This window comes from Carcharhinus amblyrhynchos, chromosome 3 (genome assembly GCF_965287045.1).
Source record: "Carcharhinus amblyrhynchos chromosome 3, sCarAmb.v2.hapA, whole genome shotgun sequence".
NCBI lineage: Eukaryota > Metazoa > Chordata > Chondrichthyes > Carcharhiniformes > Carcharhinidae > Carcharhinus > Carcharhinus amblyrhynchos.
In genome coordinates this window covers 24,715,975-24,730,300 of record NC_137326.1, presented here as the reverse complement: position 1 = coordinate 24,730,300, position 14,326 = coordinate 24,715,975, and the positions used below count along the sequence as shown (strand labels likewise).

The window sequence follows — 14,326 nt, the reverse complement described above, 5'->3', positions numbered from 1 at the left end:
AGACATATTGTATTTCAACAGATACTGCCATGGCTACAAGAATTTCCTTACATCCTGAACTGCCTTACTCTTCATTAGAACACAGGAGGTATATTATAACTTCAGAAAAAGGTAAACTAAATTTAAAAGAATGTTTCAATAAACTAGTATAGCCATTTTGGTACTGAACTAATAACTGAGAGGCAGAGAGTTCGAATCTTACAATTGCGAGTTGTCAAATCATTTTATTAATCATTAGTTATTCAGTTTTGAGATACCCATTTTTCCTTATTCATGGACTTTCTGTTTAGTCTGTTTAACAATTTAAAATTAAATTTGATTTAAATTTTAATGGCGACACAACACAGTCGTGATGAGAGTGAAGAACAGATTTTTAAAAATTAATTTGAGGGATGTGAGCATTGCTAGCTGGGTCAGCAATTATTGCCCAATCCAAATTGCCCTCCATTTCACAAGGCATTTGGGCATTAACCACATAGCTGTGCATCTGGGGTCACGTAAGCCCAGACCAGGGTTGGCAGATTTCCTCCCCTAAGGGTCAAGTGAATGTCCCAGGAAATAATTTTACATTTGCTAGCTCATTTAGACCAATAAGCACTGTCCTTTGTTTAATCAATATGAATTGTGTACTTTGGAGTGAAATATGCTGTAAATAAACTCAAAGATAAGGGATGAGGAAATCCACCAACAATAAGGGTGATATAGTTACCTTAGCAGAGCAGCTAAAAACCAGAACATAGGTTCAAAGTAATTACTGACAATGGAGAAAGGGGCCATTCGGCCCACCAAGCCTGTACTGGCAACATTGCTGCAAGACTTCCCTATTCTTATACTCCAACCCTCTTGTAATAAGAGCCAACATCCAATTGGCCCTCCACATTACCTGCTGTACCTGTGTGCAGGCTTTCTGTGATTTGTACCTAAATACCCTCAAGTCCCTTTGTGTTGTAGCTTTTGGCAGTTTTTCTCCCATTTAAATAATACTGCTCTTTTGTTCTCCCTTCCAAAATTAACTGCTACACATTTTCCCACATTATACTTTATTTGCCAACTTTTTGCCATTTCCTTAAAATATCTCTTTGTAAACTGTTTGTATCTCCCTCACAACTGCCTTTCCACCTATTTTTTGTGACATCTGCAAATTTGACTACAGTATGTTCACTTACTTCCTCCAAGTCAATTGAGGTCCCAGTAGTGATATTATATTCTACATTTGTAGTAGTCAGAATACACAATGGACCTGAGAATGCTAATTAATTTGACTTCACATGCTACATTGATACACGGAAGCATAAAGCTTCTGGAATGGTATGAATTAGCTGCAAAATTACCAATTGGAGTGCTATAGATATTGACTCACAGGAGAATGATAACTTTCCCAAGCTGTCACAATACATAGCATGCTATGCTATGTAGGCTAACATAATTGGCTTTGCGGTTTGGTTACTATGGAAACCCCTTAGCCTCTCCTAAAGGAGAGTCTATCAGAGAGTAGCATCAGATTGTAGTGCAACTTCAGCAGTATGATATATTGCTTTTACATGCTATTGCTGTTCAGTACTGGCAGTTTCAAATCTTGAGTATTTCAAGCACATCATCATGCAGGGATCTTCTAGAAGGTATTCAGCAGTGGAGTATTTGAGCAGTTTCATTCAGAGTCAGAGTCGCTCTGCTTCTGATACCTTGGTCAGAGTTTTGCAGAGACGTCGGAGCTCAGCCATAGAGATGCTTTCGTCTTCAACTCACCGGGTTATGGTTGCTGTTTCCTCCGTCTGTGTTGAAGAGGCCAAAACCGGTCTATCACCAGGAAAAAGTAAATGCTTCTCTGTGATGCTGTGATTTCGATTTTCAATGTAATAGCTGTCTGCATGATTTCAAACTGCAATATTTCTAGATTTTTGATTTGTGCTTTGTTTCAAAAATATTCATTTGGAGTATAATCCAATGTTGTAGCATATTTTTACAGAATGTGTGGAAGAATGATCTGGATGTTGCTAAAACTACACTTTATTTTTAAACCAAATTGGTATCTGTAAAATACTGGACATGCACGTAAATTGTACCTCAGTGTACAAACATATTGTAAACATTAATAATAAAAGGAAGATCAAGCGTTGCCTACTTGAGTTGATATCGGGAATTTTACTAGACAGATAGTTGTGGAAAATGTTAGCATGATTTTCTGACTTGCATTCCTGCTCAGTAAGACTCTACATTTGAGATGTGATTTTGTAAAATTATTGTAGAATCCTAGAATTCCTACAATGCAGAAGAGGTCATTCGGCCGATCAAGTCTGCACTGACCCATCCGAAAGAGCAACCTAACTAGGCCCAATCCCCTACCCTAATCCTATAACCCCGTGCATTGATCAAGGCCAATCCATCTAATCTGCATATCTTTATTACTGATTTTTAAAAAATTGTATTTTTGGAAGCTGATTATTTACTTCATCTATTAAAAGAGGTCTTGTTTCAAATCTTGTAAAACTGTTGTTTGGTATTCTGAGATTTTGTCTGTCACTTAATGTGCACTGATTACAAGAAAATAAATGTTTCAGACTCTGCTGTTTTCACAGCATGAGTGCAAGAATATGCATTAAATTAATTTATTTTAATGGCATACGCTATATTGCAGTTTTCAAATTTGCCTGGTTGTCTCTGCTTTTTTATTTCAGGCAGTATGAGACGTCCAACAGCCAAGTATACCAAAGTTGGGGAGCGCCTGCGTCATGTTATCCCTGGTCATATGCAATGCTCAATGACATGTGGTGGTCGTGCGTGCAAGTATGAAAATCCATCCCGATGGAGTGAAGAGGAACAAGCTCTTAAAGGCTTATACTCCTCATGGTATTGTTTATTGACTGTTTAATTTTTAAAGATCAATTTAAAAACTGGTGCATGACTAGTTGCTTGTTTTCTGGCCTATATAGTTTACTGGTTTATATTCCAGTCTATATAGTTACTGGCTTATATTCTAGTCTATATAGTTTACTGGCTTAAAGGATGGGAACTTTTTCTGCAGTTATCAAGTAAAGGATAATAACACATTGTTGTACACTTCATTCAAAACAGAATTCATGACAAAAGTAATTTCTTGTTCTTAAAAAAAATTGCAATTACTTTTTCATATAATTTGTTGCCGACCATTTCAACGCACTATATTTTGTAAAATTTATACGTTAAAAAAAATCAATTAATGTTGAAAAATCACCCTAAAAATATATAGAACTTTAAGTTTGGTTAAAGATACCTTTCTGATCAAAAATCCATTTCCTTTGTTTCACTGATGGAGATTAACAGTGAACCCATTGTATATGGATAGTTCAAAAATTAACATACATCTTGGGAGAAGACTACCTTTGTTGATGTTTGTAATTTAAATTTAGGTTTTTTCTGTATTATTTTTGTTAAGATCATTTGAAATTTGTCATACTTGAATTTTTCCTGATGAGTGTGTGGCAAAAAGCTTTGGCAACATGTTAGCCTTTTCAAGTCCTGTACTACCAAGTGACTCTTTGTATGCACCTCCAAAAGGCAAACCAAGTGCAATTTTCTTTATAATTTCAAGGATAGCCATCAGGGGAATGATTATCAAGGGACCAAATTTATTTTTTGTTACATGTTCCATCTAAAAAGTCCAACAATATTTTAAGACATGTCTGTTCCACATTCTTTAAAAATAATCTTGCAACTTTCCCTGTTATTTACTCTTGTTCCTGTACCTGCTGGTTCAAAATATTTTTGTCCACAAAGTTGTTGGAAGGGCAAGTTGAGAACAGCCATGCAAGCAGAACAGCATATCTAGAAGTGTAATGAATGTCAGGACCAAAAAGGGTCTCCTTAACCATTAGGATTAACCATGAGGAACAATTGAGAAGGAGGGTGAATTAGAATGGTTAAATTCAACACAAAATCAGGTATAGAGGGAAAGAAAACTTGAATTAAGACAGCAAGAAAAAGAGAGACCAAGGGGAAGTGAGAATAATAATTACAAAATATAAAATTTGGTCCTTTATAAGTTCCCAAAATAATTAATTACATAAAAGAATGAGACCTCACACTCTTGTTCACTTTTTAGTGGAGTGAGGTTAATTGGCTGTCTGTAACATTTATCACATTGTCACAAAGATACTTACACTGGACCTAACTTACTGTGACGGGTCTACTGAATGATTAAGAAGAAGGATCAGGAATAACCCCACAAACCTATTCAACCATTCAGTGAAATCATGGATGATTTGTATCCAAACTCTCTCCACCTGATTTGGTGGAAAAATTACTAATTGAGTTAGCATCTATATTTCATATGGGAGAGAGTTCCACACTTCCACCATCCTTTGTGAAAACATGTGTTTCTTATCTTCTTTCCTGAACGACTGGGCTTTATTTTGAAGTTATGTTCCCACGTCCAAGACTTCTGCATCAATGGAAAAAAGTACCTATCAATTTCTTTCAACATCTTAAAAACATCAATCAAATCACTCTTTTATCTTTGATATTCCTTCCAGTGAATAGGAGCACAGTTTATGTAATCTTGGCACATCGGTGGCACAGGTTGACTTGCAACATTACAATTCAATGGGTTTCTTTCTCACTATAAGTTGTTGGATGATTCAAACATTTTCAACAAATTTGGCCTATAATTTTTGTTTGAGTGACACTTTTCTTATGCATACTTTCGAAATCTAAACTATAGGAAGTGGCCATAACTTTATTTGAAAGTATTGAATTGACCTCTACGTATCCCAGAGAAAATAAATCCAGAATTAGGAACAACCACAGCAATTTACCTTTATATAGTACTCTACATGATTAGGATGATGATTCAAGGTTTCCTACATTGAGGAGGAAAAGTCCATGAATGTTGACAGGAAGTAGAATGGGCATAAGGTGCAACAGGAGTTGAAGGCACTGTCAAAGAGAAGAGTTGTGGGAAGTTTATTTGAAAGCAGGGAGGGATCAAGGCCATAATGATGAATTGAACAACTACCAAAAGTGGAGATGGAGGGACCAAGGAGTAGAGGTCATTGATAAATGTTAGAGGAGCGGAGGTTCTTTTCTTTATTGATTTATGGGATGTGGGCATTGCTGACCTGGCCAACATTTATTGCCCAACACTAATTGCCCTTGAGAAAGTGGTGGCAAGCTGGCTTCTTGAACCACTGCTATCCATGTGGTGTCGGTACATCCAAAGAGCTGTTAAGAAGGGAGCTCCAAGATTTGGACTCAACAACTCTGAAAGAATGGAGATATATATCCAAGCCAGGATGGTGAAAGACTTGAATGAGAAATTCCAGGTGGTGGAGTTCCAATGTATCGGCTGCCCTTGTTCTTCTAAATGGTAGCACTTGTGGATTTGGAAGGTGCTGTCTGAGGAGCCTTAGTGATTTCCTGCAGTGCATCTTGTAAATGGTCCATGCTGCTGCTCCTATGCGTTGGTGGCGGAGGGAGTGAATATTTGTGGAGAGATGCCAATCAAGCAGGCTGTTTTGACTTGGATGATAGCAAGTTTGTTGAGTACTGTTGGAGCTGCATTCATCTTGGAATAGATGCGCTGGACACAGTATTCCTGACTTGTGCTTTGCAGATTGTGGACAGGCTTGGGGAGTCAAGAGACGAGTTACGCTCCACAGGATTCCTAGCCTCTGATCTGTTCTTGTAGCCACAGTATTTATATGGCTAGTCCAGTTCAGGTTCTGATCAATGGTAAACCACAGGATGTTGATGGTAGGGGATTCAGTAATGGTAATATCATTGAATGTCAAGGGGCAATGATTGCATTCTCCCTTGTTGGAATGGTCATTGTCTGGCATTTGTGTGGCCTTGCCACTTATCAGCCCAAGCCTGGATATTGTCCAGGTCTTGCTGTATTTGGACATAGACCTCTTCAGTATCTGAGAAGTCGCAAATGGTGCTGAACATTGTGCAATCGTGAGTGGACATCTCTGCTTCCGATCTTATGTATGATAGGAAGGATGAGCATGTATGGCTGGACAAGATCATTAACCTAAGTTGGGATGAGGCATGAATGGATTTGAGAATCAGAGTTATAGGGCGGGATTTTACGGCCTCACTGGTCCCGAAACTGAAAAATCCTGCCCAAAGTCAACAGACCTTCCCATTATCCATTTGCCCCCACCTGTTCTGATTGTTGTGGCAGGCAGGACGGTAAAATTCTGGCCATAAGGTACTTGAAGACTGAATCTTGGAATCTATTGGAGTTGGCTTTTTGGGTAAATTATAAAAAACTGAATGTCAAATGACATGTTCAAGAAGTGAAAGTTGGACCAAACGAAAGGGTTGTTCAGTGTCTTGACATCTCGATAATGTCAGTCTCGGGAAAAAAAACAGAAACGTTGTCAGAGGAATGATACAGCTCAATAATATTGGCAAGCATTGGCTTGTGGAGATAAAACTGGCCAGATTCTGGAATGGAAAATGATTAAGACAATAGGTGATGGATGTCATAGACAAAATGAGTATTCTGTGGGGTGATCGCAAAAGAGCGTAGAGAACAGGATAATGATTGGTTAGTTGCAGGACAGCATCGAAAGCTGCAAGTTAAGGGACAGAGAAGTTAGTAGCTAGTAGCTAATTATGGAGACAAAAATCAGTGCATTTTGAGTCTGAGGTGAGACTGAGAAATAGAGGTTATCTGAGCAAGCTTTTTAAAACCCTTTCCACTAACTCCATGTCAAACGCAATAATTTTACTGCAGCTTAATTCTTTTCAGATAGCTGAAAGACTTAATAGTTAGTTTTAATTTTCTTGATTATGTTGCAATTTCAGAAAATTATTAGTTTTCATTTACAGATTAAAATTTTGTCTTTATTTTCTAAGAAAATATCTGCAACTTTTCTGTGCACTTATGTATGCACACTGGATAGTATTCTGTAACCTTTCTATCTCCTGGAACAAAATACCTACATTTCCTTTTAATCTTGTGTCCTGCAGTCATGTACCTATTTTCTTTAATGATGCTAAACAGTTCACCTGGCTTAACCTCACCCCCTCACCCTGGTTTGCCATTTACCCATTAAGGGTTCAGATAATACCAACTTGCTCAAAGTGTACCAAATTCAGGGTGCACATAATCAAATATTTGGGATTATTTGCTGTTTTTCACGCAGTCATGATTTCAACTCTTATCTAACAAATGCAGTCTTTATCATTGACTCTAATTTACCTTTAGTTTGTTATTAATGTATTAGAATTTTAAAAATATGCAATGCGATATAAAGAACTAAAGAGAATAATGGATACAAAGGAGAAATTAAAACAGCCATAAAACAGTAAAGTTATAACTAGCATTTGAACTGAATTTAATCTTTTTTGTTCTAATATTAATACTATTTCTTTTCAAGTATTGGCAGTTAGCACAAGTTATTAGTTTGCATCTGTTTTTCACTTCTTAGTCATTGTCAAAGTAAAATGGTAGATGCAGGGAGGATGTTCCCAGTGGTGGGGAGTCCAGAATCGGGGTCATAGTCTGAGGATTCGGAGTAGATCATTTAGAATGAAGATGAGCAGACATTTCTTCACCCAAAGAGTGGTAAGCCTGTGGAATTCATTACCACAGGAATTAGTTGATGCCAAAACATTGAATGCATTCAAGGGATGGCTGAATATAGCATCTGGGGTGAATGGGATCAAAGGTTATAGGGAGAAAGCAGGATTAGGCTACTGAGTTAAAGTTTTAAAGTTTTTCTTTTATTAGTCACAAGTAAAGCTTACATTAACACTGCAATGAAGTTACTATGAAATTCCCCTAGTCATTGCAGTCTGGGGCCTGTTCGGGTCAATGCACCCAACCAGCATGTCTTTCTGAATGTGGGAGGAAACCGGAGCACCTGGAGGAAACCCATGCAGACATAGGAGGACGTGCAAGCTCCTCACAGACAGTGACCCAAGCTGGGAATTGAACGTGGGTCCCTGGCACAGTGAAGCAGCAGTGCTAACCACTGTGCTACCACGATCAGTCATGATTGTGATGAATGGCAGAGCAGGTTCGAAGGGCTAAATGGCCATCTGCTATGTTTCAATGTAGTGATGGAACCAGTTACTTGACTTTGTGATAGCAGCACTATTTTTATATATATGATTGCAGTTTGTGCTTCTACCTTATTAAAGCATTAGATCACTGAAACTCATGAGAGGTTGCTAAATAAAAGGCTTTAACATTGCCATAATGGTAGTTTAGTATCAAATTTCCTCAATTGCATTACCCTTCTCGCATCAGATGACAATCATACATAAAGTATACTGTTACATCTATCATTACTACTTCATTTTGTTTACCCCCTCAGAATCCAAAAAGTAGCATTAGTGAGTTTTCACATTTGTCAGCACTGGGAGAAAAACTAAAGCCAACCTGATAAAAAAGCAAATGAAGGCTAGAGAATCAAGTATCTTAACTGGCACATCTTCCCTGGTGCTTTTTTGTTGTTTTTTTGGGAGTGACTGTCACACCCCAAGGGTGTCAGGTTTAACTAGAACAACTAAACATGTGCAAAGCGCGCCTGAATATGCAGAAAGGTGCTCCAAGTTTTAGATGAAACTAAAATGTTGTCAACCATAAAATGTTTGATTGTTTAAATGTTTGTTTAATTATTTAATTTGACCATAGTTTAAATTATTCCAGTCTTGTTCTTAAAGTGTATAACAGTATCAAATGTTTTCAAGATGCATGCAAGAGAATTTAATTTTTAGACCTTTAGCCTTGCATCAATATGGAATCATTGTTAAATGCACATTCTACCTGTGAAGACATTTTAATTGTTGGTGAATTGCTGAGCGATTTGCAAGTAAGTAGAATACTCAGCCTGTAGAACAATTTATGCAGCTTATCCTAAAAATATTTTTTTTCTTGTGTGCAGGATTACTGACAATATATTGGCAATGGCTCGTCCCTCCACTGAAATAATTGAAAAATACAACATTATTGAACAATTTAAAAGGTATCCTTTAGCTGGAGTAGGTGTTTCTAATGTGTATTTTTTTAGGAGAGACTTCTTGCAGCTTTCCACATTTCTCCCTATTCCCTCTGCTGACAATATTTGGGAGATGTTTAATGAGGTTTCTAGCCATTACATTCTTTACCTAAATGGTCATTTTTAATGTATTAGTTCTAACACTGACGATCTGCAGGTTACTTAACTGAGGACTCACAGTGGATTTAAAAGTTGATCAGTCCCAACAATTTCTTGTTGAATTTATGTCCAAAAATTGGATGAGCCTATCTTGGAAATCCATGTTGTTGAATATGAATTTTTGTTTCTACCACACGGTGCGTAGCAAACTTATAAATAATTATTGGGCATTTCAAAATTCCTCAGAGAGGCAAAAGTGCCACAACAGAAATGACCAACACACCAGAAAAATAGTGAGCAACATGGAGAGCAATAAGAAATAAGCTATGTATGAAAGAAACAACAAGATTCCCTTCAGCACAAACAACATCACTAATTCCTGAACCATTATCAATAAATCTATCATTTACAGTAAAAAAAAAAGTTAGTGCCTGTTTCCATAACATGCTAATTCAGTTTAAATCTTCACATGATCAATTTAAAACATTTAGAAATAAAGATAATTGTAAATATTGGACATTTAAAGTTTTAAAAAAAACTAAACGGTTGGGAATACACAGTAGGTCTGTTAGTATTTATAAAGAAAAAAGATTGGTTAATGTTTTGGATGTAGACCCTTCTTCAGAATTCTGAAGTAGTTCCTGAAGTAATATCTAAAATAAAGTAAATAACTGGCACAGAAATGACTGCCTATCTTTGTTCTATAATTTTTTTGTTTCCATGTAATTCTATGTATTTTTTTTGGTAGATGAGAGTACATTATAAGGAGCTATTACAATATCAAATGAACTTTCTAAACATGAATTGTAAGCATGACAACTGGATTCAGAAATAATTCTAGATTTTATTTATTCATTATTGAAGTTATTTAAGCACCAGTTCAGTATTTTCTTTGTAATCTTTTACAAACCCAGATAATGAGAAGTGCATGAATTGCTTTGTTTTCATTAGATGCATGGTTCAGGTTTGTTAATATAGGGGTTTTGCAGAATCATGTCCTGATTCCCCTCTGTCATTTGACCTGGCTTTAAAGACTGCATGTGTTTTTTGTTAAATGTACTAAGTTTCTAAACACAACTTCAATTCAGTATCTGAGTTCTAATTATTGGATTATTCCATTATTTTGCAAAATTTTGCTTGCATGTATGCATGCATGTGTGTATGTATGTATGTATGTATAGAAGGTTTCTATTAAAACATATTTACCCCAGGTGTCCTGACCAATATTTAACTCTGACCGAAAAGCAGATTGTGTGCTCATTGTCACATTGCTGCTTGTGGAAGGCTGCTGTGGTTCCTACGTAACAACACTGGCTACACTTCAAAAGTTCTTCATTGACTATAAAGTGCTTTGAGACATCTGATGGTTTTGAAAGGCACTAAATAAATGCAAGTTTTTAGCCCAACTGTTGGGCTATATTTCAATTAGCATCTGACTCCTGTACTCCTTGCTTCAGGCATGGCATAAAGACAATAATTAATCTCCAGCGTCCTGGGGAGCATGCACGCTGTGGTAACCCATTGGAGCCAGTGAGTGGCTTTACTTATCTACCAGAGGTGTTCATGGAAGCTGGAAGTAAGTCTCTTCTCCTGTTTATAATTAACAGAAACACTATGAATTTGTATCAGGTTATGGCTAATATGCAAGACTTAATGATCCTTATTGTAATTTAAAGCTAAGATTAAAAGAGAACCTATTGTTAGAAATTCTTCATGCTGAGCAAGGAAATGATAATAGTGTTGTGTACCTTCTGGAGATATGATGCTTTAAAAATGATCATCCTTTCCTCCTTGCCCTGGGAAGAAGATTTTTTTCCCATCTGAAAGCTCTTTTTTGTTAGTTGTTGTGAAGTGTCATTTGAGGGAAGTTCTAGGTTGACATGATTCTCATCCTTGGGAAAAATCATGAGATTCAGAAGTAAAGTATTCATCTATTACAGTCAACACAGTTGGCAATTAAGACTGTAATATTATTGTAAATATTACCATGACCTTTCCTTAGCCCATCAGGGTGTACCACCTGCCGTCAGCCAATTAGTGGTATATCAATGACATTGGAGATATAAAAATACCTTGTTGAGATATGCAGCTACCTAAGTGTCTTTGCACAGCAGCATGAAAGCTAACAACAGTGTTTCTTTCACAGTGACTTTCTTAAAGCATAATTTATTATTGTTACCAGCATATTGCAACAACAACTTGTATTTATGTGGTATTGTTATGTAGTAAAACTTACCAAGGAGCATGTCAAAAGCAGTACCAATAAATACATTTTTGTTAGTGAACCACAGAGGGCTGCATTAGGACAGATGACATTTGGCCAAACAGGTAGGTTTTAAGGAGGAATGAGTGATATGAGTGCTGGCAAAATTTGGGAAGGGAATACCAGAACTTGGGCAAAAGTCTAGTTACTATTGGTGGTGCAACTAAAGTAGAAGGAAGTGGAAGATGCCAGTATCAGAGGAGTGCACGGATCACACATGCTTCAAGATATGGAGGAGTCACAGAGGTCAGGAGAGGCAAGCCCCACAGGGATTTAAAAAAAGAAATTGTTCATGGAATATGGGCATTTCTGGCAAGGTCAACATTTTATTGCCCACTTGATTGCCTTTGGGTAGGTGGTGGTGTGCTGCCTTCTTAAACTATTACAATCTCTATTGTAGATACCCTTAGTATTGTTGGGTAGAGAGTTTCAGGATTTTGATCCAGTGACTACATAAGAACAGTGATTACAATACCAAATCAGGATAGTAATAATTTGGAGGTGAACGTGCAGATGTGGGAGTCCCATGTGCTCTATTGTCCTTGTTCTGGAGTGTAGAGGTCATAGATTTAGATTAAAAGGTGCAATTGATGAAGTCCTGACAAGTTCTTGTAGTGCATTGGCACTTCAGGTAGGCTACTTTGTCCTGGAAGATGTGGAGTTTCTAGGACATTGTTGGAATTGTACTCATCCAGGCAAGTGGAGAGTATCCCACCATGCTCCTTATTTGTGCATTGTAGATGGTGGGTAAACTTTGGAGAGTCAGGATGTGAGTTACTTGCTGCTGAATATGGTGACACTGACCTCCTCTTGTAACCAAACTATTTTTATATGGCTGGTTCAATTTGCTTTATGGTCAATGCTGACCCCCAAAATGTTCATCCAGACTTGAAACATCGATTCTACTCTCTTTCCATAGATGCTGTCAGATTTGCTCAGATTTTCCAGCATTTTTCTGTTTTTGTTCAGATTCCAGCATCTGCAGTATTTTGCGTTTATCCCAGAATGTTTAGAATGGGGGATCCAGTGATGGTAACTCTACTGAATGTCAAGGGGAACTTGTAAGATTTACTCTTGTTGGAGATGATCATTGTTAGCATTTGGATGGTGCAAATGCTTTATGCTACATGTCAAACTAAGCCTGTGTGTGGTCATGTTGCCTGACATGCAGGTATGGATTGCTTCATTATTAGAGGAAGCACAAATGGAACCGAATAAAATGCAACCATTGGCAAACACCCTCACTTCTTCTGAAGGGAGGATATCATTGAAACATTTCTATGCCTAGAACACTGCTCTAAGGCAGACCTGCAGCAGTATTCTTGGTCTAAGAGAATTGGCTTTCAGCAACCATTCAGAATTAGATACTGGTCAAACTGTGACAAGTTAAGGAGAGAGGAAGGTTGCAGGGAGGTGATGCTGGGGTAGAGCTGAGAGTCTTTAGCCCACATGTGGTCCTGATGTGTTCTCTGAGGGGTAGTAGTTGATAATGAAAAGAAAAGTGGCAAGGATAGATTGTTGGGTGTTCCAGTGGTAACATTGCCTGAGTATGAAGAGATGCCAGTATGTGTCCTTTGGCTACATTTCAATAGATGAGAATGGAACCAAGAGACCACAGGCTGGAATTCTAACTGCAACTTCAAGGCTAGGACAGTGGGGAAATTGAGCAGGGAAAGGCTCATGAGCTGGGAAAGGAATAGCCTCTGACATTAGTATTTGTGGCAAAAAAAACCATAATCTTCTAGCACTTAATGCACCTGCAGTTTGGCAAAATCATTGCTGTTTGTTCTATGCTTCACAAAATACAGAGGTATTAACCAGGAAAGTGGTAAGCTGTGGTATTTCATGCACCCAAAACTATGGTATGATGCATGTGAATAAGAAGGGGCATTATTCCATGAGCATTGGGATGAAGATGAATATCATGCATAACAGTAATATATAGATTGGGAGTTCATACAATATTTTAATTGTGGACTCTCAAGAGACTCCAAACAGCTTATGGTATCTCTGCTGCCATACGTGGTTCTCACATTACAGTACTATCCCCAAGCTTTAGCTGACAGTAGTTACAATGAAGGTATGTGAGAATGAGGTGAATTCAGTTTATGATGCTGAGACCACTTGAGGGTTTCTGTCAACATGCCCTAGAAGGAGTTAACAAAATCATGATGGTTTTCAGTATGCTTCACAACATTACCCTTTGCATAGAGACACTTTGGCAGTGTTCCCACTTAGCTGCGTAGGTGCATGTTGCTGTAGCAGCCTGTAAGGTACTGCAAAGGCTTTGATATGTAATAATGTATGTGTGCAAATGTGAAAAAAATGTAAAGACATTATTGAAAAAACTGATCACGTACAACAATAAATTTTACAGGGAACGTTGGGTGACAGACATGAAGAGGAGGCAGAGGGTAGATATAATCCACCAGTGACTAAACAACTAATTTTGGGGGAGTGGGTTTTTCCTTTCATAACTCCAATCTATATAACCTATTTAAGGACCTCAGCAGGTTCGAGGTCTTCACGAAAAATAAAATCAGCTTGCCTGTTCTTATGTTAAACTGGTTGCAGAATTCTCCTCATCCATAGCAGTAATGGACATCAACAATCAGCCATTTCCCTGGAAAATAAGTTGGAGTCATGACAAAATTGAATGCAAAGGGGGCAATTTTACCATTTTTTTCCTAAGTGCTGGGAGAGTTTCAGATCCGTCTTTTGGGCGTGTTTTCAGCCCCCTAACCCGCCCCACACTCTGTTCACAAAATTCTGAGTGAGCCTGTTGCTTGCTGCAGAAGCCTGTGGGTGGGGCTTAATGTGCCCAAAAGCCTGCAAAGGAAGGTATTGTGTACGTATAGGCGTCTGATACTGCACATGTGCATTAGCAGTAGCAGGGGTTTGACAGAAAAGGAGCTGCAGGCAGCCTGAAACAGCAAACCCCTCCCGGCAATCGCAGGGACTTGCGGCCCGAGCT

The 14,326-nt window shown here is 37.9% G+C and overlaps 1 protein-coding gene across 3 annotated transcripts in view; it reads left to right on the top strand.

Moving 5' to 3' along the window:
• ptpdc1a (protein tyrosine phosphatase domain containing 1a) overlaps positions 1–14,326 on the top strand; it is a 117,604-nt gene that overhangs the window by 63,954 nt on the left and 39,324 nt on the right. For 2 of the 3 annotated variants that reach the window (XM_080186294.1, XM_080186292.1), the window contains 3 exons: positions 2,676–2,847; positions 8,877–8,957; positions 10,547–10,665. In XM_080186294.1, coding sequence (XP_080042420.1) covers positions 2,681–2,847; positions 8,877–8,957; positions 10,547–10,665 — 367 coding nt within the window. In that variant the 5' untranslated portion in view covers positions 2,676–2,680. Of the gene's footprint in view, positions 1–21; positions 112–2,675; positions 2,848–8,876; positions 8,958–10,546; positions 10,666–14,326 lie in introns of all 3 variants that reach the window. The other variant, XM_080186291.1, reaches the window with a different exon arrangement.